The 21,496-nt window shown below is 30.1% G+C and overlaps 1 protein-coding gene across 4 annotated transcripts; it reads left to right on the top strand.

Annotated features, from left to right (window-relative positions):
• The first annotated feature begins 325 nt into the window (after window positions 1-325).
• Window positions 326-8,528, top strand: LOC111285678 (transcription factor LHW-like). 4 transcript variants are annotated; one of them, XM_022875243.2, is made up of 11 exons: window positions 326-991; window positions 2,133-2,348; window positions 2,461-2,542; window positions 2,875-2,916; window positions 2,993-3,052; window positions 3,798-5,552; window positions 5,647-5,748; window positions 5,851-5,964; window positions 6,062-6,187; window positions 6,434-6,522; window positions 7,754-8,528. In XM_022875243.2, exons 1-10 carry the CDS (start codon window positions 897-899, stop codon window positions 6,494-6,496), a joined length of 2,655 nt encoding a protein of 884 aa, XP_022730978.2. In that variant the 5' UTR covers window positions 326-896; the 3' UTR covers window positions 6,497-6,522; window positions 7,754-8,528. The 4 variants fall into 4 exon arrangements, with proteins under 4 accessions (XP_022730978.2, XP_089618091.1, XP_022730976.2 ...); XM_089761965.1 differs by lacking the exon at window positions 5,851-5,964; XM_022875241.2 differs by lacking the exon at window positions 6,434-6,522.
• Window positions 8,529-21,496: the final 12,968 nt, after the last annotated feature.

The raw sequence follows: 21,496 nt of genomic DNA, 5'->3' as shown, positions 1-21,496 counted from the left end.
TATGTTTATACTCACCTACACTACAGATGTCTGGCTAAATTCTTTCTATGCAAAAAAAAAAAGTTTTAAAAAACAAAATTTCAATCCTTACAGAACCAATTAATTTCGTTCACGTATTCTAATTAAATAAACAAACAAAACATTGTTTTTTTTTTTCTTTTGTTTTTTCAAAAATTCATTTTAATAATCTATCCAAAATGTCCGAACTGACAAAACCATCCCTCCATCAGTGGCATCTCCGGTAATTTTTTCTAAACTCCCTGCCTATTTCTAAAAGCTAACCTTTTCTTGAGTTTAAGGTGGCGCACTTTAGCAGAGGAGAAGAGAAAATCGAAAGAAAACATGAAAGTGAACACACAAAACTGAGAAAAGAAAAGCTCTTCAAGGTTTCAATTCAAAACAGTGACATAAAAAAAAGGAAAGAAATCCTAAAATCTCTCTCAACTTATTCTTTGTTTGTGTCTATTTTTTCGTGGGCCTTTTTCTTTTTTTGTTGTATTTTTGAAGTAAAAAAAATGGAGCAAATTTTGGCTGTCTTCAAGCTTGAAGCATGTGGCATCATCTAGGGGAAAAAGTTGAAAGCTTTCTTCATTTTTAGCTTCGTTTTAGTAGTATTTGTTAAAGATAAAAAGGGTTGATGGGGAGGGGTTGCAGGAGGATGATAGCAGGGAATTTGGATCCTGAAAGAAAAAGAAGTGGTGGGTTGAGAACGAAGCAGGCTGGTAGAGGCTCTTGCAGAGGAAGTTAGCGTTTTCTGCGTATTTTTGCCTTTTCTTATGAATGTGGGCTATTAAAAAGATTGAATTTGAGTCGTTTTTGTTGGTTGCTTTGCCTACAATATCTACATTTTTGTTGGGTGATTTATATTTTCAGAAGAAGGAAAAAGGAGAAGCGCTATGGGTGGTTTGTTGAAAGAAGCTTTGAAGTCACTTTGTGGGGTGAGTCAGTGGTCTTATGCTGTGTTTTGGAAGATCGGCTGCCAGAATACTAAGTAAGTTTTTCTTCTTCTGTTTTTGTCTCTGCTTCGTTTTCCCTTTATTTTTCTTCCCGGGTGTCGTTTGGTTGTGGAAAAAAAAAATGAAGGAAAAAGAAAAGAAGGTTTTTTTTTCTTAATACTGCTATACATGTTTTTGCTTTGGTCTGTTTGCTCAAATGACTGAATTTTTACTTAATCTGACTTATGTTTGTATCTTCATTTGATTTTGCTAACATAGTGGAAACAAAATGTTTTTATTTTTTTTGTTTTTCTCCCTCCCTTTTTTTGGGCTTAGATTCTATTTTTAGAATATCTAGCTCTTTAAACTGAATTTATAGTATTCTTTTTCTTTTCTCATGATGAGTTAAAAAAGTGAGCTTTTTTAGTGACTTTCTTGACAACCAAACAGAGGAGAAGATCCAAAATAGCTGGAAGCATTTTATTGGGTAGTACTGTTTTTGGTCTTTTGAGGTGCAAATCTTGTTTTTAGACATGTTAAAGTTTGATTGCTCACTGTTATCTTGTAATCTTGTCTCGATTCGTAATCTGATGCTGCTTTTCTTTTCTGTTATTGGAACTTTGTGTTTTGGTTTATTCTGTTTTGTCTTAAAGAATCTTAGAGAAAGCAGATTTGTATTCAAGTTTGACAGGAAACCCTCCTTGTATTGGACCGGTCTACTACTGAAAAATCCATTGATTCAGAATTTTGCTTTCCTATGTTTGATTCTGTGGCCTTATTTTGTTTGATTTTGTGGCCTTATTTTTACTTGCTTTCCTTTGTTTGTTTGGTTACGTGACCTTATTTCCATTTCTATCAGTGCTCGAGTAGAATCTGCTATTAGTTACTTTTTGTCATTGTCTGTTTGGCTGCTGGAGAAAATGTAGAGAGAAGAAACAATATTATAAACTTGGACAATTCATTTTTTTTTTATTTTTTATTTTTGAAAATTATTGTCCCCAAGCTTTCACGGAATTAAATACACTATATGCATTTATTTTCATTTGTCCTCTCCTTTGAGTTATCAACAACCAAAAGCTTTTGGCATCATTTGCCTGAGGATTCTCTGTATTATGAGTTAAATGGTTATTGTCTTCTCCATTAAAAAGAGAGAGTTTTGCATTCCTAGGTCTTAACTTTGTATTTTACACTTTACAGGTTATTAATTTGGGAGGAATGTTATTATGAACCTGCACTGTCTCCCGTCCTCCAATGCATTACTGGACTTCAGAACCCTGAATTGTCATTTGGAGAGTGGGAGGGATCTTGGGGTTCTGAAACTTCCTCTCAGCTTGGGAGTCAACCACGGGACAAAGTCCATTTGCTGATAAACAAAATGATGATAAATAATCGCATTAACATAGTAGGTCAAGGGTATGCTTTTCTCCATTTTCCAATTTTCCACTTACAGATTAATGTTATATTTTAAAATTCTTTTCCTTGTTTTACTCAAATATTTGACACACTGCTTACTTTTGTTTTTCAGGTTAGTTGGTCGAGCTGCATTTGTGGGAAATTATCAGTGGATTCTTGCAAATAATTTCATCACAGATGCCCACCCCCCAGAGGTATATTACTAATTCTAGCTCCTGACAATGGCTATAGAGAGTTCTATCTCAATAAAGCTGAAATGCTGATTGTACTGTATGTGATTAGTGCATGATTCTGCATGTATTAGTTTTAAAGAATATCCAGGTTTCATTCATCAAATGTTAAACCTGACAAACTTTTTCTTGTTCTGTGCATGAACTTTGACTGATGACAATGAGCTTTAGATGGGAACTAAAAGTGAATTGATAAAATGTTCTCTCATGAACTTTCTTTTACGAAAAGGGTAGAGGTGGTTATTGTTAAAGTAACAGAGCTTAGCATGACTTAAAATTTTTGTGGATGCTTCTAGGTTCTAAATGAGGTGCATCTCCAATTTTCAGCTGGCATACAGGTTTGGTAACTTCTACTCTTGCTCATTATTTGGTTATTATCCCTCTACTTCATTATTGGACTTCTATCCATTGCAGACTGTTGCGGTTATTCCTGTTCTTTCTCATGGTGTTCTTCAGCTTGGTTCTTTCTCTACTGTAAGTAATTTTTGTTCAGTTATTCAGAGATGTGAGAGACCTATACCATATGTGGCTTTATTTTCATTTTCATAGATTTAGATGACGTTATATTTAGGTTCCATTTAGAACAGCATAATGTCATTGACAAGGGCCAACAACCATATGGTTTGTTTGTAGAGTGCTGATGCTTAGTTCTAGCGACTAGTGAATCCCTGGCAACCTCAAATACCATAAAAAATGTCCTTGACTAGGGATTTAGGTCATCTTTGGTGCATAGGATAATTGACAGGATAGGGTGATAATCATTTTATTTTATGTTTGGTTTGTATTTTAAAAAAAAGGATAGGATTATAAGAAGGATTATTATCTTCTTCTTCTTGGTATAGGATAATTCAATCCTCTTAAAGTGAAGATAATTATTTTTAATATGTGGGATTGAACTACATGAATTATTATACTCTTAAAAATTATATCAATAATTTAAATTGTATAACTTTAAGAAAGGATAATTTTGACCAATAAATAAATTATCATATCTTAATCTTTACTTACATTAAACACAAGATAGAATGACATTTTTTAATCTAATCCTATTTATGATATTATCTTATACTATCTTATCATATATTGTGTACCAAACGTGAGTCCTACTAATGCGGTAGCTATTCTCTGATTTCGCTCCTCCCTATGTATGCTTGATTTTATAAAGGCAAATTATGTTAGTGGCCTTGGAGCTTTAAGTGTTTAACTGTTCTTCCTTCAGATTATGGAGAACATGGGATTTGTGAATGACGTGAAGAGTTTAATTCTGCGTTTGGGATGCATCCCCGGAGCTCTTCTCTCTAACAGCTATGGGACAAATGATTGCGTTGAAAAAATTGAAATTCCCATTTCAATGGATTCTGTTGGAATTTATAGGTCTACAAATTCCATGACTTCAGTTGCTGAAGGCTGCAACCAACAAAGCAATTTATCTCGGTCTTCGAGGGTTATTGGTCAATCATCTTCCCTGATCGAGCAGATTCAAGAAAACTCACAGGGTGCTCCTTCAACTTCCCAATTACCTGGCCTGAACCAAACTGCGGCAAAATCTCATGATGATAACAGTGAATCAAAAAGCAGTCCACAGATGAAGCAAAACCTAAATTTTAAAAGTCAAATGGACTGTGGAGATGTTGGTGCTGAAATAATTCCCTCTAACCCAACTTTGTGGCTGAACCCTCAAGTTTCTTTTTGCAACTCACAGTCTGGGTTCAATTGTCAGGCCATAATTGGTCAATCAATTGCCAGTCATAGCAGCATAAAATCAATGGAGCAACAGATTTTGTTAGATGCTGGTCTACAAAATCATGTTATTAACAGCAGTATTGCGTCAAATAGCCAAATGAAACCAAAATCAATCCCAGACATTGTTCCTAACTTGATGAAACCAGAACATATTACTTCCTCTTGCACGCAACTGTCAGGGAGTGGGTTTCAGAAAGTTAGTTCATCTAGATTGGATGTTCCTTTATCCATCCTGGTCAATCAATTAACTAGTACTTGTATGCTTTCAGGAGTTTCTAATCAAGGACATGATTCTGAGAATTCTAATTGTGCACGAGCTGCTTTAGTTCCAAAGAAAGAAACTGTAGATAATGATTTGTTTCAAGCACTTAATAGTCCATTGCTCCATGCTGATGATGGCATGCCTTTTACTGAGCAGTTCCCAAGCGCCATTCATGATTGCCTTAAGCATGAAAGTGAAAGTTTGAGTACTAGATCCTTAAATGTAAAGTATGAAGATGCATGTGTCCATTCTCCATCAGGGGATGACTTGTTTGATGTGTTGGGAGCAGATTTGAAGAGCAAACTACTCTATGGGAAATGGAATAATGTGCTTGCTGAGGGATCAGATTTGCAGATGCAAAATCCGGGTACAGATACTTCAATATTTAGGGATATGCAGAATGAGTTTTCTGATATTTTTTCAGCTAATGAAGGGATATCAGACCCCTGTATTTACACTGGGGTGGGTACAGATCATCTTTTGGATGCTGTGGTTTCTAGTGCAAAATCTGCTGCGAAGCAGATATTAGATGACAATGTGTCCTGCAGGACAACATTGACAAAGTTCAGTAACTCCTCTGTTCCTAGTAGTTCTCCCACCTTTGGCCAGGTTAGTATTAACAATCAAGTGCAAGGGGAGTCGCTTGGTGGCCTTCCTAAGTCTTTGTTGAAAGGTGGGACTCTTCCATCCAGTTCTTATAGATCTGGCTGTAGCAAGGATGATACTCGGACTTGTTCTCAAACTACTTCAAGGTATGGTTCTCAAATCAGTTCATGGGTTGAGCAGGGTCATAATTCAAGGCGGGATACCAGTGTCTCAACCGCATATTCAAAGAGGAATGATGAAATGATCAAACCGAATCGCAAAAGGCTAAAACCTGGAGAGAATCCTCGACCTAGGCCAAAAGATCGCCAGATGATCCAAGATCGAGTGAAAGAGTTGAGAGAAATTGTACCAAATGGAGCGAAAGTAATGCATCATTTTAACCACTTCATATGCCTACATCATTCTTTGCTATGCTTTACTATCATAAATATTGTCATTAATAATGAGATTTTAACAGTGTAGCATAGATGCCTTACTAGAGAAAACCATCAAGCATATGCTTTTCCTGCAAAGTGTAACAAAGCATGCAGACAAGCTAAGACAAACTGGAGAGTCTAAGGTATGGATACTTTTTATGCTCGTAATCTAATTTCTCTCTAAAGCTAATATGTTTTCACCTTTTCAAAGAAAAACTAGAAAGTGAATCTCTTTGAGTTTGCAGATAAAGGAAAACTTTGAGGGTGGGGCAACATGGGCATTTGAGGTTGGTTCGCAATCCATGATCTGCCCTATTGTGGTAGAGGATCTGAATCCACCTCGTCAGATGCTTGTGGAGGCAGGAATTTTTATACTTGTATCTGAAGTTGGCTTAGAGATAAAATATCTTTCTTGTTCGATCCTTGTGATTGCATTGTATTTATGTTCCGTGACAGATGCTTTGTGAAGAACGGGGTTTCTTTCTGGAAATAGCTGATTTAATCCGGGGTTTGGGATTGACCATCTTGAAGGGAATCATGGAAACTAGGAATGACAAGATCTGGGCACGTTTTGCAGTGGAGGTAAGATCTTGTCAAGTATCCTTGTCCATTCCAATAGATTTTTGTTCTGGTCAATCTTACTAATAGATATTTCACCTATTGTTCTGTCATGGACTGGCATGGAAAAAGCAATATGATATCTATATGCCTAATATTTTTGTGTGTTATTCAACATAGACTAGTACTAGAAGATAGTTTTGAGAAATATTATGCAATCTAATTGGAGTATATTTCTTCATAAGGAAATAATACATTTTTACACTGCAGTTATTAAGCAGAGAAGAGAGAACTAATGAGGAGATTGGAGCAATATTTGCCAGGATATTATAGACTTTGAAGAGACACTGCAGTTTTTGGTATCTAGACTTGTTAAATATCACATTTATATGCAGAAGCATGACCACATATTTTGAGATACCTTGCTTTCTCTGAATTAACTTAAACAATGTCATAAAAGAAAATATCCAAAGAGATCCCAAGTAGGCAGCCATTAAGAAGAAACTTTTTATGAATTTGAGGGCATAAATTTGGTAAGAAACAATCAAAAAACTGTATCATGCTTTCCTCTATGATGCCAGATCCCAACTATATCTGTCTGAATTGAATTTAATTAATATAGGAAGGGACTTCAGAGCAACTTCCTGCACTTGTGTTATCATGGACCTCTTTACTGGAAATTAAGGAACATTGCAACCTCCTGATAATGGTTAGACCTAGGAACACATTGATGGCACTGCTGGATTTGATGACTTACCATTGGAGTCAAATTCCTCTTATCTCATTCCGCTATTGAATCTTTTCCACCAAAGATTGCATACTTCATGCACATTCATCACACAAATATGTCTGTTGAATATGTGCCTTATGAAATAGTCAAGCAACTATTGTTCCACAACCAAGATGGCTTTATATCCACAATTTTTTATTGCAATCTTACGCTCCTTTATGTTGTTTATTGCAATAAAACACTTGGTATCTGTTATAGCTTTTAACAAGGTGTAGGTGGCTTTTGAGTTAGTTAAAAATCCCTTTCTTTTTTTATTTGTGGCAGCAGATGCAGTGACTAGCCTTGGTACTTGTGAGGTTGTTGCCATGCTGTATGACATTGCTGCATGACACTATCAGTTGGTCTTAAAAAAAAAAATACTAAAATTATTTGTGGTCGCAATCTGCGCAAAAGAAACTGTGGAATTGTTTGTTAGTAAAAAGCTAATCCAACATTTAGTTTGAGGATTTCAAAATAAAAAATAGTTTGAGGAGTTATCAGTGATTGAGGCACTAAACTTTAGCCCTTATTTCTGAATCTTAATTCATCTATGGTCTAGGTTCTTTTTTTTTACCTGTTGATCAGGAAGGGAAACAATGCATTGGGATGTTTCTATGCTGGGACATACACTTTGTAAATATAACTAGATTATGGTGAAATGCTAGCAAAGGAGTTTGTATCCAACTAGCAGTTTGATTCTGAAGAAATTTTATGTCTATGATTTGTTTCTTCTTTGCATGACAAAAATACAATAAGCTATTTCTTTAAATTGCATGTTTGGTGTGTTTATGCTAGTTATTTGACATGAGTTTCCTGTACAGGCAAACAGGGATGTTACAAGGGTGGAGATATTTATGTCACTTGTTCGTCTTTTGGAGCAAACTGTGAAGGGCAGCACATCAACTGCCAATGCTTTTGATTGCAACAATACGATGGTTCATCACTCTTTTCCCCAAGCTACCTCTATACCTGCAACTGGCAGGGGCAGTAGTTTACAGTGAACCACCTTGCTGCCTGGTTTTCTGGTTTAGATATATTAAGAGCTAAGAGCTAGCCTAGCTTTGCTTGCCATGACTAACATACAGTCTGGACTTGGGTGGTTCTGACGTTGACTAACGATTTTGTCTCCCACATGACTGACCTTGTTTTGGAGAGGGGGATTTGTTTAATTAGTGAAAGCTTGTCAACAACTTTCAAATGGCCTGCTTTGAACTTCTGAGGTTCCTATTATGTACCTTAAGAAGAAACAGAAAAAGAATCAGTCTCAAGGGGACACCATTCGGGAAAAAGAAAAGGCTTTTCAGATATTTGAAATTTGTTGAATTCTGTTTGATGGATAAACCTGTAGTCAGAAAGGTGGGTAGCACAATAGTTCAGCATTTATGGTTTTCTCAAATGTATAGAGGAATTGGGATATGAAGTGAAGGGATGAGGTGTTTTGCCACCAGGAAAGGGACTGCATTTTTTTCCTCAACACCTGCCCTGGAGTCTTCTTTTTTTCTTGGGTTAGGAATGTTTTATATCTTGTGGTAGTACTGGAATGTTTACGTTCTGCTAATCTATGCATTTGCTGAATGAGCTGTTTGGTTGGTTTAATAGCGTTGGTATATTGGTGCCTCTGACCTTGTGAAAGCAACATTTTGGTGAATGTTGTCGAGTGTTGCGAGCTTAAAAATTGGTATCTAGTGTTAACATTGTGATCTGCTAAAAACTGCCAAAACGGTGGTTCCTTCTCACCCACAAGGAACTATACATCTCAATTAACTTGGCCCGGTGTGCATCCTTCAAACTTGTACCCGGGCATATGATTCCAGGATAAGTAATGATTATTTGCATTCCTGGAACTTCAATGCTTTTTCAATCGTCTGAAGGAGTTTTCATTCATATTTAAAGGCATTTTTAAACACTTAACAATAGAAAGTAGGGACTTTTTAAGCAGGATAATGGCATGTGTTTCAGAACAATTAAGAAGCTGATTACAGGGAAGTTATGGTATCAAAAAAGTCTTCGCAGTATTTAAAATTTAAAATATAAAAAGACCCAAGAATTATTTTTAAAAAATTGAGTTTTTGTACTATTATTGCATTTAAATATGTATCTCGATTCTTATTTTTTAGTATATAAATCTTTTTAGGACAGAACCTAATGATATGATAAAAAATATACATGTGGCCACAATGATTTACATATGATAGGAAAAATGTCAAAAAAAAAAAAAAATTTCAAAAAAGGATGGTTTAACAAAAATTTTTATATATTGTTATTTTTTTACTAATAATTATTTTTTATCATGGTCTTAATTGATAAAAATTTTGTTAGACCATTCTTTTTTTCATTTTTTATTTTTTATTTTTCATTTTTTCTATCATATTATGTATTAGATAGTGGAAAAGAAGAGTTTAGATAATAAAAAATAAAAATTTAAGGACTTATTTAAATGCAACAATAATATAAGTGTTTAATTATATATATATTTTAAATAGTTGGAGGGCTTTTTTCATATATATATATTTTAATATTCTAATTTATCCCTAACTTCTTACTCTTTATACTTATTAAAGAGAATATTATGAGTTTAAACTTCTTCAAATTTTTAACTTTCAAACATCAATAAAAATTTTATAGCAATTGTAGATACTTTATTTGGTTTAAGATCTAAATTAATTGAGCCCAAACTAATTGGATCCAATTTGATTGAACCCAAATTGATCCCGACCCAATTATCTTTTTTTTTTTTTTTTGTATTTATTGTTTTTTTATTATTATTATTATTTGTTTTATTTTTTATTTTATCCACATGATGGTGTTTATTTGTCTAGGTTATTTATTTATTTATTTATTTTATTTTTGTGTCTAATTTTTTCTAAGACTTTTATTTTGATTTATCTCTATTTTTAATTTCATTTATCATTTATCTCTAAATGTTTTATTTGATTAGGTTCTTAAAAAAAAGGAAAAAGATACTTGAAAGGAAAAATCAAAGGGCTAAGGATCAATTAATAGAAATTGGTGAAGATTGAAAAGTGGGATTTGGTAAAGAATGAGAAAATTGATAATTTATGTTATCAGAATTGAAATTGAAGGATTTTTAAGGATAAATTCCATTTACTTATTGGGTGATAAGATGGAAGTGTTTTTTAGGAATTCAATCTCTAGTCAGTTAAGGATTAATCAAATCCGACCATATAAATAAACTTACAAATCAAACTTTCAAGACACAACAATCAGGAGAAACACAAAGATAGCAATAGCACAGCAAGAATAGAGAGCGAACACAAGAGCAATTAGAGGGAGTAGATAGTAGCAATCAAATACAAATAATTTTTTTTCAAGAGCAACATATTTTCTGGCAGAAATTTTTTGAAAATTCGGGTTTTGAGAATTTAATTGAGTTTAGTCAGTGGTTTTGAGGATTCCAGACGATAAGGCTTTCAAATTAGTGATATTTGGTGGTTTTCTTGAAATTTATGAGTTTTTTTATGAAAAAGTTTTAGATTTCATTGAATTTCTCGATGGTTTTTGAATTTTCGGTAACTTTTTTGCTTTATTTTTTAGATTTCGATTTGATTTTTCAAAATCTGACTGTAGATTCAATTGATGTTCTTCAGTTAAGAGAAAGAAATAAAAAAAACAGAAGTAAAGAAAGTGGAAGAAGATCTGAAGAAAAAACCAAAGTTTTCAAGCTTTTATACCCTTACAAAATGACGTCGTTTTTTTCTTTTTAAATCCGTGTAAGATTTGCGCATTACCCCATTTGCTGACCTAACCCGTAGCATTCTCAACCCTCCTTTCTGAAGTTTTGTTTTCTGTTGAGACAAACCAGTTGTTAAGCCAAGCTCTGAGTCGCCTTATCTTGAGCCTTTCTTTTTAAGCTTAAGTCAAGCCGAATCGATTTTTTTTTGGAATATTTTTTATTTTTTTATTTTTTAAATTGATCTTTTTATTTGCTTATTTATTTATTTGTTTGTTTGTTTATTTTTTTTCTTTATGTGATTATTTGTGTATTCATTTATTTGTAAATATTTTTTTTGAAAAAATAAAAATATTTTAAAACAAATAAAAATGAAATTTACTAACATATTAGAGGGGTTAAAATTTTTAAAATAATTTTTTAAAAATAAAATGAATCTTATCAACATATTGTGAGGTTCAAGTTTCTAAAAAATAAATTTTTAAATAAAAATTGAATTTTACCAACATATTGAAAGGTTCAGATTTTTAAAATAAATTATTTAATAAAATAAAGTCTTATCAAAATATTGAAAGATAATTTTGTTTTAAAACAAGATTTTACTAATATATTGGAGAACTTTATGAAGTTTTTATAAAAATTAAATTTTAAGAAAAACAAAAAAAATAGTTTTTAAAAAGCTTTACTAACATATTGGAGGACTTGTGATTTAAAAAAAAAAAAAGATTTTACCAACATATTATAAAATTAGATTTTGAATTTCAAATGGAATTACTAACGTTATGTTTGGATAAACATTAGTAAAAGAAATGAAAGGAAAGTAAAGTAAAGGAAGGGAAGATTCTTTAAAGGAAAGGAAATAATATAGCTAAAATTAACAAAGGAAAAGAAAGTAAAAGAATCTTAATAATTATTGTTTGGTTAAATAATAGAAAGAGAAAGAAATGATTTATTATATAATTTTTTTATATATAAACTTTGATAATATTTGTTTTTACTATAACATTTACAGGTTTATGTTAACGTATTTCATGTTTTCAATTTTCTTTTATTTCTTTATAAAAATAGTCATCAATGGAATTTATGGAATTTATAAAAATAAAAGAAAACATAAAGATAATAAATTTAATGGTAAATAATATTTTGTATTCTCAATCTAATTTTGAAATTCAAAATCATACACTTTTAATTTAGAGAAATTAATAAAAATATAATAATCATTTTATATTTTAAAAATTTTATTCTTTTCCTTTTCCTTCCTTTTCTCCCAATTTGGGGTAATTAAAAAATGAACAAAGTTGAGTAAAATCAAAAGGAGTTGAGCATACCTTCTTCTTTTTTTTTTCTTTTATTTTTATTTATGTCATATACAAATAAGGAAAATGATTCTCCATTTCCTTTTGTTTCCTTTCCATTCCATTCCTTTCTTTCCCTTTATCTCAATCCAAACATGTTATAAGAGTGTCGCAAATACCAATTTTTATTTAAATTCTTAAATGAGACATTTCTTATAAATTTTATCAATAAATTAAAAAATTTATGTAGAAATTTTCGATATCAAGATTCTGAATCTCATTTGATTATCATAAACTAATTTTTTTTTATAAAATATTAATAAATCTAACGACGGAACCTCTTTAGAGCGTAACAAATAATTTCTTTGAATATTCTTGAGGTGAAGGAATGTTCTTGAATTATTACCAATATATGGAGTAATTTAAGGATAGTTTTCAATATTAAATTATTTGTAAGATTTTTTAGACTTTTGGATAACATGAAATTAAATTGATATCATCATTTGGATGGCGTTATGAAGATGTTATAACATTTTTCATATATAATTGTATTTGTACTCCCGACTTAGTTTTTGTTTTGTAAACTATAATCTACCTTTTAAAGATATTTGAGTTAAGTTTAGAGTTTTTTTTTTTAAATGAATTAGATTTAGTTAAGTGGTTGATAACATCTAAACAAAAAAATTGGATGATGACTCCTAAGGTTAAGTCTAATGATAAGTTTATGGATATGACACCAATTGATCTAAACATGAATGATTGCAAGAATGGTGTTCGTAAGGGTATATAGTTGAACTTTAAAGGATTTAAATGCCTAGTGAAGGCCAAACGCATACCTACACATAATTTGGATGGTTGGGGTTGGCTGCCACGCTCTGGCCAGGGACTTTGGGGGAATGAAGTTCTTTCTTGAAATCCTAGAATATGGCTACCGTTAGCCTAACTAAACATAATTTGGCTTAGAGTGTTAGGCAGCAATCTCCTTGATGCATAGTCCAGATTCTAAAATTATGGTGAAATTAATATGTTGAAGAGTATGAACTTATTAATGAAAACTTTTTCTTTTTGATGCAAAAATTAAGTGCTTGTTCGGCTTAATTTCTTGAGTGTTATTTCTTCCCTGAGTTGTTGGGCAATACGAATTAGAGAAAAAAAAAAAAAAGGCTTCTAGAGATGTTTTCCAAAGTAAACTTTCAGAACATAGAGTTGAAAAACTTTCTTTGGGTAAAAAAAAAATTATTGAGAAGTTTATAAACATAAATTAATTTTTAAATAACAGCAAAACACCCCAAGGTTGACATATATTCATACAAAACTTTAAATAAGATATAAAATAAAATATCTTTATTTATATATTTTCTTTTGTTTCTTTTTTTTTTTTTTACATCTTATATTGAGTTATACAATAAAAGAAAAACATTTTTCATTCATAAATCTCATCCATTATCTATTTTAAGATTTGAATTTCAAACTTTTATAATAGTGTTTTAAGTATGGAAGAAATTTTATTTATTTTTGTTTAGGCATGGTATTTTCTCATTTCAATTGTTGTTCCAACGTCTTGTATTTCAATATAAAACGTGAATAGTTGTATGATATTTTAATAAAACATTAGATTCTTAATTTTAATGATTGGTGATTCACTTTTTGACATGTTTAAATACAACAAAGAAAGAATTCACTTGTATTGACATGGGCTTGATGAAAATGGGCCATTTGTAGCCCATTATTTTAGGTTTTGAGCTAGACCAAAGCGGGCATGTCGGTTAGTACTAAATGTGTAATTGAGTCGAGTCAAGTCGATATAGTGAAAAACTTGAACTCGAGTGCGACTCCCAACTCGAGGCTCGATACTCGGTTCGAACTCGATCAAGTTTCATTTTCTTAATTCGAGTTTGATTCATGATCGAAATTAAGCTACTCGAACTCGTTCAATTAAATTGATTAATATGTTAAAATAAGCTCTATTCTTATACTCGATAAGAGCTTGATTATTTATGCTCGAATTCGAATTTGAATTCGAGATATTTTATTGATTAAAATAATAATAAAAATTTAAATATAAAAATTTGATTAGATTTGCGAGCTACTCGAGCCGAATATAAAAATATTCGAATTCGACTCGATCGATAAATTGAGTTACTCAAACTCAAACTTGACTCGATAATAATCGAACCGAATTCGAATTTTATTCGAATCGAACCTGAGTAACTTACAAATACTAATGTATCATTTACACCTCTAATTGATATTGAATAAGGTTTTTTCATGACTAAGGGCCCGGAATAAAGACCTCCTTTGTGGCCCTTCATACCGACTAAGCATATTAGACTTAAAACTTTACTAGAAAGTGAAGATATTACCATAAATTTTAGTAGTTAAAATTGTAACTTAATATAAAAATTAAATTCGATTTAAGTTCGATGTTCATCTGGCTCTATCAATTGTCAAAATTGACTAACCACTTATCCTTGATTCTGATCCGATCTGGTTCTAACAACATTGAAAAACTAACAACTTTGTGTATTAACTTATTAAATTAATTTTTTTAATAATTTTTAATCTATCCTATCAGAGTTTGTATTATCTTGCTATGGAGGTGGTATATAAAATAATTTTTCATTAATATATTATTGTTATTATTTCTTCAATCTATATAATTCTTGGTTTATGAATTAATTAAATTCTATCAATAATTTTATTTATTCCATGGATATTTGGAAACTGAATTTGACCATCAAGGGAAACTATACTAGTTTTTAATGGGAGTATTCCCATTGATGAGATATTTGGAAATTGATTTTGGACCATTACAGAATAAAAATATCATTAAATTATTGGAGTACAACTTCCATAAATTGATCTTGATAAAAGTTTAAGAATAATACAAGAACATATGGAATTATAGTAATAAAAATTTCTGACGTCGAATCGTATACCATATTAGGGGTTGGGATTTCATGAGCGAGCTGGAATTGCAAAAGAAACTAGTTGCTTAAACCCCTATTATTCCCCAAAGAAATTGAAGAATATAAGTAGATCACCAAACACGAACATACACATGCAAGCAAGTAGATGGTGCATATTCTACATGTCTCTCCAAGGCATTAGCGATGTGGCCCATCAATAAAAGTTAAATGCCATGGCTAGGATGGATCGACGATCGTACGTTAATGATAGATAAGGAATTTTGGAACATCACCTGATTTATATGCTTCCATGCATGGTGATTTGAAAAGCCAGAAGGGAACTTAGGAAGGTATACAAAGAATAGATTTTTTTTCTTACAAATCATATTTTGAGAATAAAAAAATTAAAATTAAAATCATAAATTTATTAGATATCATTTTTTAAAAATAATTCTTAGAATTAATTGAATAAAATTACTTCGAGTTTGTAGAAAAAATATGTTGATGAAAGTACGACGTTTAAAGGTTTGGACGACATTCGACGTGGACTAGATAATCATGGTAAGAATAGATCCTCAAAAGGACTTAAAGTATATAGCTAACTCGATAACAAATTATTAAATAGGCCTTTCAGCTTTAGGATTTTCTTTCCGGAAATGTCAATGAGTGTTTATGAACACTTGTAGTTTAGGTGATATATTTGTATAGAAAAATTTTGTAATTCATGTATTGTTTCTTCTTAAATTTGATGTTTATATGACGTTAAATATAAAAATATTTTTAAATAATATTTTAACTAACCTTAACAATTATCCGATAACTGATTTTTTTAAAAAATATATATAAAACTCGAAAATAGATAAATTGTTTAATTTTTTTAAACTAAAAAAAAAAAAAATGTATTTCAGCAAGAATACGAACATTCACCATTAATGCCAGACAAGGGTTCCTGCATACATAAATCTACAACCACTTAAAAATCCAAACGAATAATTTCCCAATTAATCCAACCCTTCATTAATTTTATTTTATTATTTTTTTCTATTCTTAAGATTTCGATCTCAGTTGATTCCTTCATTCCAAAAAAATGTTTTGTAATTTTATTTCACATATCCTAAATTTAATTTCCTATATATGAATGGTTTAGTTTTAAGCAGGATTAATTTTTATCTTCTGTGGGATTTATGTATTTAACACTTTGGAGAATTCTCTCGTGACAGAAAAATCTTAAAGTTGTTGTTAATTTAGGTAAAGATGTCAGGTCTTATTTGTGAAAAAAAAAGTTAAGGCATATTCTCACAAGTGGGTGGCTGTAAGGGTGGCTGTAAATCAAGTTTTCTTTTAAAAGCGGCATGTATTGTAAATATTTAGAAAATTTTAACTCAAGATTAAATTAAATTTATTTATATAATTATTTTAAAAAGATAACCGTTTAAATTTTAGTATATACAATTCTTTTCTTTATTCTTGCTCGGTGGTTTCTTTTGTACCATATATATATTTTTTGAAATATTTATCTTTAATTTGCATGCTAATTAAAGTTAAAAGCCAAAAAAGGCTGGATATATAGTATTTTACCTAGTTTTCGTATGTTTATGCCATGATACTATTTGCAGGAAATGTGTGAAAGAAATTAAAAGCCTTGCATTTTTAGTACCCCAATAAAAGGAAAAAAAAAGCCTTTAAATATTTTTCAAACTGCAAACATGATGCTTCAATTTAACATATTAAATAATGGTTCAATTATTGTTACAAATGTAACAAACATGTATCAAAGCAGATGAATTAGTAGATTAATTAAGTTAAATGGCTCTTGTTAATCATATCGCTTCATTAAATAAACAAATATGAAGCTTTTAAATATTAAATATACTTTTTTAAAAATGAAGGACGACTTATTTCAGACATCTCAAAAAATAAATATGAACATTAATTCAAATTTGGATCGGAACAAACGGCCTAATAATTAAGACTGTAAACATCATTTTGTATTTATTATTATTATTATTATTATTATTATTATTATTATTATTATATTTTTTTCTTTTTTTTCTATTTTTTTATTTTTTTTTCTTCTTTCTTTATCCGGTTTAGTTTGACAAAAATCTAAGTGCATTAAATACACTCTTCCTAAAGTCCAAAATCACTATCGGTAGTCACTTGATACCCTGTCTAACTTGACAGCGTGAATCTTGACCACCAAAAGTCTACTATATCGATTAAAAATTTGAGATTCGAATCTTAAAAAATATGAAATTTGAATCCCAAAAAACTTTATAAATAGAGCTCATTTCCTACATGATTAAAAAAGAGGATGAGCCATTAATTAAAAGCCCATAAACTTTACAAAGCAAAAAAAAAACTGCTAGAATAAAAAAAAAACTTTCTAAAAAAAAAAAAGAGAAAAAAAAAAACCACAGTCCCCAATCAGGGGAACCTAGTGTCAGTATAAAAAAAAAAACAACACACAAACACAAAAAAAATTTTGGTCAAAACTTTCAGGTTAGATTTGCGTTGTTTGGAGCATTTTTTCGTGAAACGGAGGCTGGATCTGTGTTTAGGGGGTTGAGGAAAACATTTTAAATGATTTGAGCTTTTTTCGGTCACCGATGACTGCGATCGACGATCGGTGGTTGCGACGATGATGGCAACCGATCAACACCCTGTGTTTTGGCTAAGAGAGAAGAAAATGGTTTTTTTTTTTTTTTTTTGAGAAAGGAGAGAAAGATTGAAAATTTTTTTTTGGCCTTTTATAGAAATTGCAAAAGCCAAAACGACAACGTTTCAATAAAGATCAAAATGACGTCGTTTTAGCCTTGTGGATCCGCGTGTCAACCCGTGACTCAACTCGGGGTCATGCGCCTGACTTGCTTCTCTCTCAATCTCTGATCAATCCAGCTGAGCTGAATCAGACTGAATGTCTGATGCCAGATCAAACCTCGGACTAGATCATGCATTGATCGGACCGTTGACTGATCCGGTTCAAGTAAAAAAAATTTTTTTTTTGAATTTTTTTAAAAATATTATTTTTGTGATTTTAAATTTTATTATTAATATTTATGCATGTAAAAATGTTTAAATTTACCAAAATAAATTTTTATTGTTTTATAATAATAATTAACAAAAATATATAATAAAAGTTTTTGATAATTATATTAATTTTAGAATAAATCTTATAAATTAATAAAAAATGTAAGGAAAAAAAGAAAATTTTTTATCCGATAATGAGATTCAAAAGTATTTCGAGTAGTGATATTTATGAAATCTCTATGTGAGAAGATTTTTTTTTAAATACTACTAGTGTATTGGAGTATTTATAAAAAATTTTCAATACAATAACATTTTTTTTATAAAAATAAAAAAGTAAAAATTAACTGATTTATTAAAAAACAAAATTAATAATAATAATAATATAAATAAGGAAAGAAAAATTTTATCCAATGATGAGATTCTAAAAGTATTCCAAGTGGTGATGCTTTACAAAATTTTTAGGTGAGAAGATTTTTTTTAAAATATTACCAGTGTATTGAAATATTTATAGAAAAACTTCAATATAATAAAAATTTTTTTTCAAAATTTAAATAAAAAAATCAAATAAAACAATTAATAAAATTTCTAAAAAAGAGAATAAAATGTGTGCACCAACATGTTATCATTCTATATTGCATCCATGACATAGTTTTTTTTTACGAAAAGTAAATTTGAGCTTCTTATGATGAGATTTTAAGGTATTCCAAGAAGCGATGCCCTAAAAAATTTTTAAGTGAGAAAACGTTATTCTAATATTATCAACGTATTAAAACATTTTAAAAATTATTTTGATAAAAAAGTTCTAATATATTTTTCTCGAATAAAATTTGAGCACTAAAAAATAAAAATAAAATTAAAAAAAATAATTTCCAATAAATGAAAAATCAAGGAAATTATTTATAAACATAAAAAATAAGATTGTTTTTATTAAAATCAATGGATAACACATAGTTAATTAGTACGGTTTTAAACGGGGGCTGTGGGGTACTTATCTTTCCTCACGTGTAACCAACTTTCGAACCCAAACTATTTCGCAGACCATATAATTATTTTTTTAATAAATTTTAATTAATTTTAAAATCTAATTAAAATGATAAATTTTATTAGGTGATCAATTATACATAAACAAAAAAAAATGGTGACAACTTTTTTTTTTTTTTTTCAAATTTATCGGGTGGATACAAAATCGTTACGACAAAAACATAATAATATACATGATCATGTTGATAGATGGTGCCTAAGAATGATAGATGAAGCATGTCGGTCCAAATAAATGTTTAGACTGCAGGTTAGATTTTTTTTTTTTTTTTTGCCAACTACAGCTAAGGTAGAATTAGAAGTTAGCAATGTTTTGATGAAGCACTGAACAAGATCAACTGTCTAAAAATATATATATATATATATATATTTATATACGAGAAGAAATCAATTTATATAATGTAAAACTGATTTAGTTTTATTTATTTTTTTAATCATTGATTTTAATAAATTTAAAAAATAAGATTAAATAATTTTTTTATTTATTTTTTTATTTCTTGAATCTATTAAAATCAAGTATTAGAAAAATATATAATTTTTTTTTACTTTTATATTATGTAAATTGATTCCTCGTGTATATATATATATATATATATATATTTATTTATTTATATTACTAATGATGTGGAAAGCCAACAATTTATTTCTTTTTACTAAAGAGTGATTGCTCATTTTACACTATACAAGTACCGTAGTTTAGATATTTACATAAAATCATCATGTAAAAGTTTAAATAAACCATCTAAAAGAGAATGAAGCAGATATTATTATCCCCTTCGTCTTCCTATTTTCTCCCCCTCTTCCTTTTGTCATTCATATCTCTCATATATAACAATTTCTTTGTGTTGTTCTCATTGACATTAGTTCAGATTATTTATAGCCTTTAATGTTGAAAATATAAAAGTATGTCAAAGCTTGAATGTGTTAGTTTAACAGAATTAAATAGTAATCACACATCCTAAAGGTTTTAAGTTTAAATTTTCTAGTTTGAGCTCTATTTTATTTAGAAAAGTGATTGTTTTTGTATCTTTTGATGTATATATAATTAAAAATTTTGAATCGTATTAATGAAAATTAACTTTCTCTATCGATCATATTTCATAGATTTGAGCTTGGGGTTTTTAAAATAAAATTAAGCAATTAAATTCTAATTGCTCGAATGGTCTCCTCGAAATAAAAATGATGTGTACAAATACAGCATGAAAGTAAATACAATCATGAGCAAGTTTGAGTTGAGCTTAGGCCTTGGTTAGCCCATCCAATATAGATGTAAATATGAGTTTTTATCTTGAATTATATATAAAAATTAGTATAAATGTCTTATAAATGATCATTAAGGTTTAGGCAAGTTGTGAATTCAAAATGCTTGGTCCAAGTTCGCCTAATGAGAATTAAAATGAGTGTCTGAATATGTTTAATCTCATCTAGGCTGCAGGCTTGGGCGAGACCTCCACCCTTGCACATGTCTAGCCTTGGCTGCCATGGGTCACATCTATCATGCCTTCCCCATTTGTGTAGAGACTTGGATACGAGAATTGGACTTTGATTGATAACATCAATTAAAAAGTTACAAGAGAGTATTGTACATTCATCAAGTAAATAGTACATTTTTAATCTTAAATTTTCTTTTTCTTAGCTTTTTCTCAAACTCTTAGTAAGTTAGTTGAATGTGTAATACAAATGTTAGACACATTGTATGAGAAAATCTGACTTAGACTAGTTTTCTGGCTAAAATAAATTCCCAACCCTGCACATGCTTGTTTACATCTTTGAAGTGATTGTAGTGAACAAAAACAGCAAACAAACTTAGTTAATGTAATAGTGAAGACAAAACAATTATAGCAAATTAAAATATGAGTTGCCACCAAAAGATTGAATTGATGCTTACGTGTGATATGTTTGATAGAATATTAAAATTTTAATTTAATGATTTAAGTCCAATGCTTGAAAATTTTTAAATACATATAAAATAAATTGACCAATAATCATTGACTTATTAATAGAATATTGAATTTTAAATTTTAATGAATTCAAATCTCATAGTTTAAAATACAAAAAAAAAAGGTAAATTAATATATATATATATATATATATATATATATATTGTGATCGACACAATAGCAAGATGGTGACCTTCAACATCTCAACAAATTATTCTCTAACCATTTTTTAACAATCACGAAGAAAAGATTTGGATATGACTAGAAACTAAGGTTCATTTCAAGTACTTATCACTCAAGTTCATTTGAGCCAAGGGGGCATGGGTTACAGTTCCCGTTGCTCAGAGCATTAGACTATCATTATCACAAATATTTACCTAGTACAAGAGAACACCCAAAAATATATGCAAGTGGTCTGCGGAGAACCAAAAATAATGAGAAATGGGTGGTTTCGGTCGGGCAGGGGAAAGCGTGGGCTAGTGTTAATGGGTAACAGTATCCATCCAGAGCTAAATTGCACTCAAATATATAGGTCACCTAGCACTTTCTCGATGCCTTGTTTCCCTGAAATTTCTTTCTACTTAAACCGAACAATTTTATTGATCACTGCTAGATGCTTGTTTTCCTTATAAATACAGGCCCACATATCACCCTTTCCAAA

The sequence above is a fragment of the Durio zibethinus genome, chromosome 6 (genome assembly GCF_047325235.1).
Source record: "Durio zibethinus cultivar Kanyao isolate XHJ-2024 chromosome 6, ASM4732523v1, whole genome shotgun sequence".
NCBI classification, from domain to species: Eukaryota; Viridiplantae; Streptophyta; class Magnoliopsida; order Malvales; family Malvaceae; genus Durio; species Durio zibethinus.
This window is presented reverse-complemented; position numbering and strand designations above follow the sequence as displayed.

Excerpts from the sequence above, each read along its gene's own strand:
- LOC111285678 (XM_022875241.2), top strand. The coding sequence starts at position 897 with ATGGGTGGTTTGTTGAAAGAAGCTTTGAAGTCACTTTGTGGGGTGAGT. Across the intron at positions 2,917-2,992 it reads AATTTTCAGCTGGCATACAG|ACTGTTGCGGTTATTCCTGT; the intron begins GTTTGGTAACTT and ends TATCCATTGCAG. Across the intron at positions 5,965-6,061 it reads CTCGTCAGATGCTTGTGGAG|ATGCTTTGTGAAGAACGGGG; the intron begins GCAGGAATTTTT and ends GTTCCGTGACAG.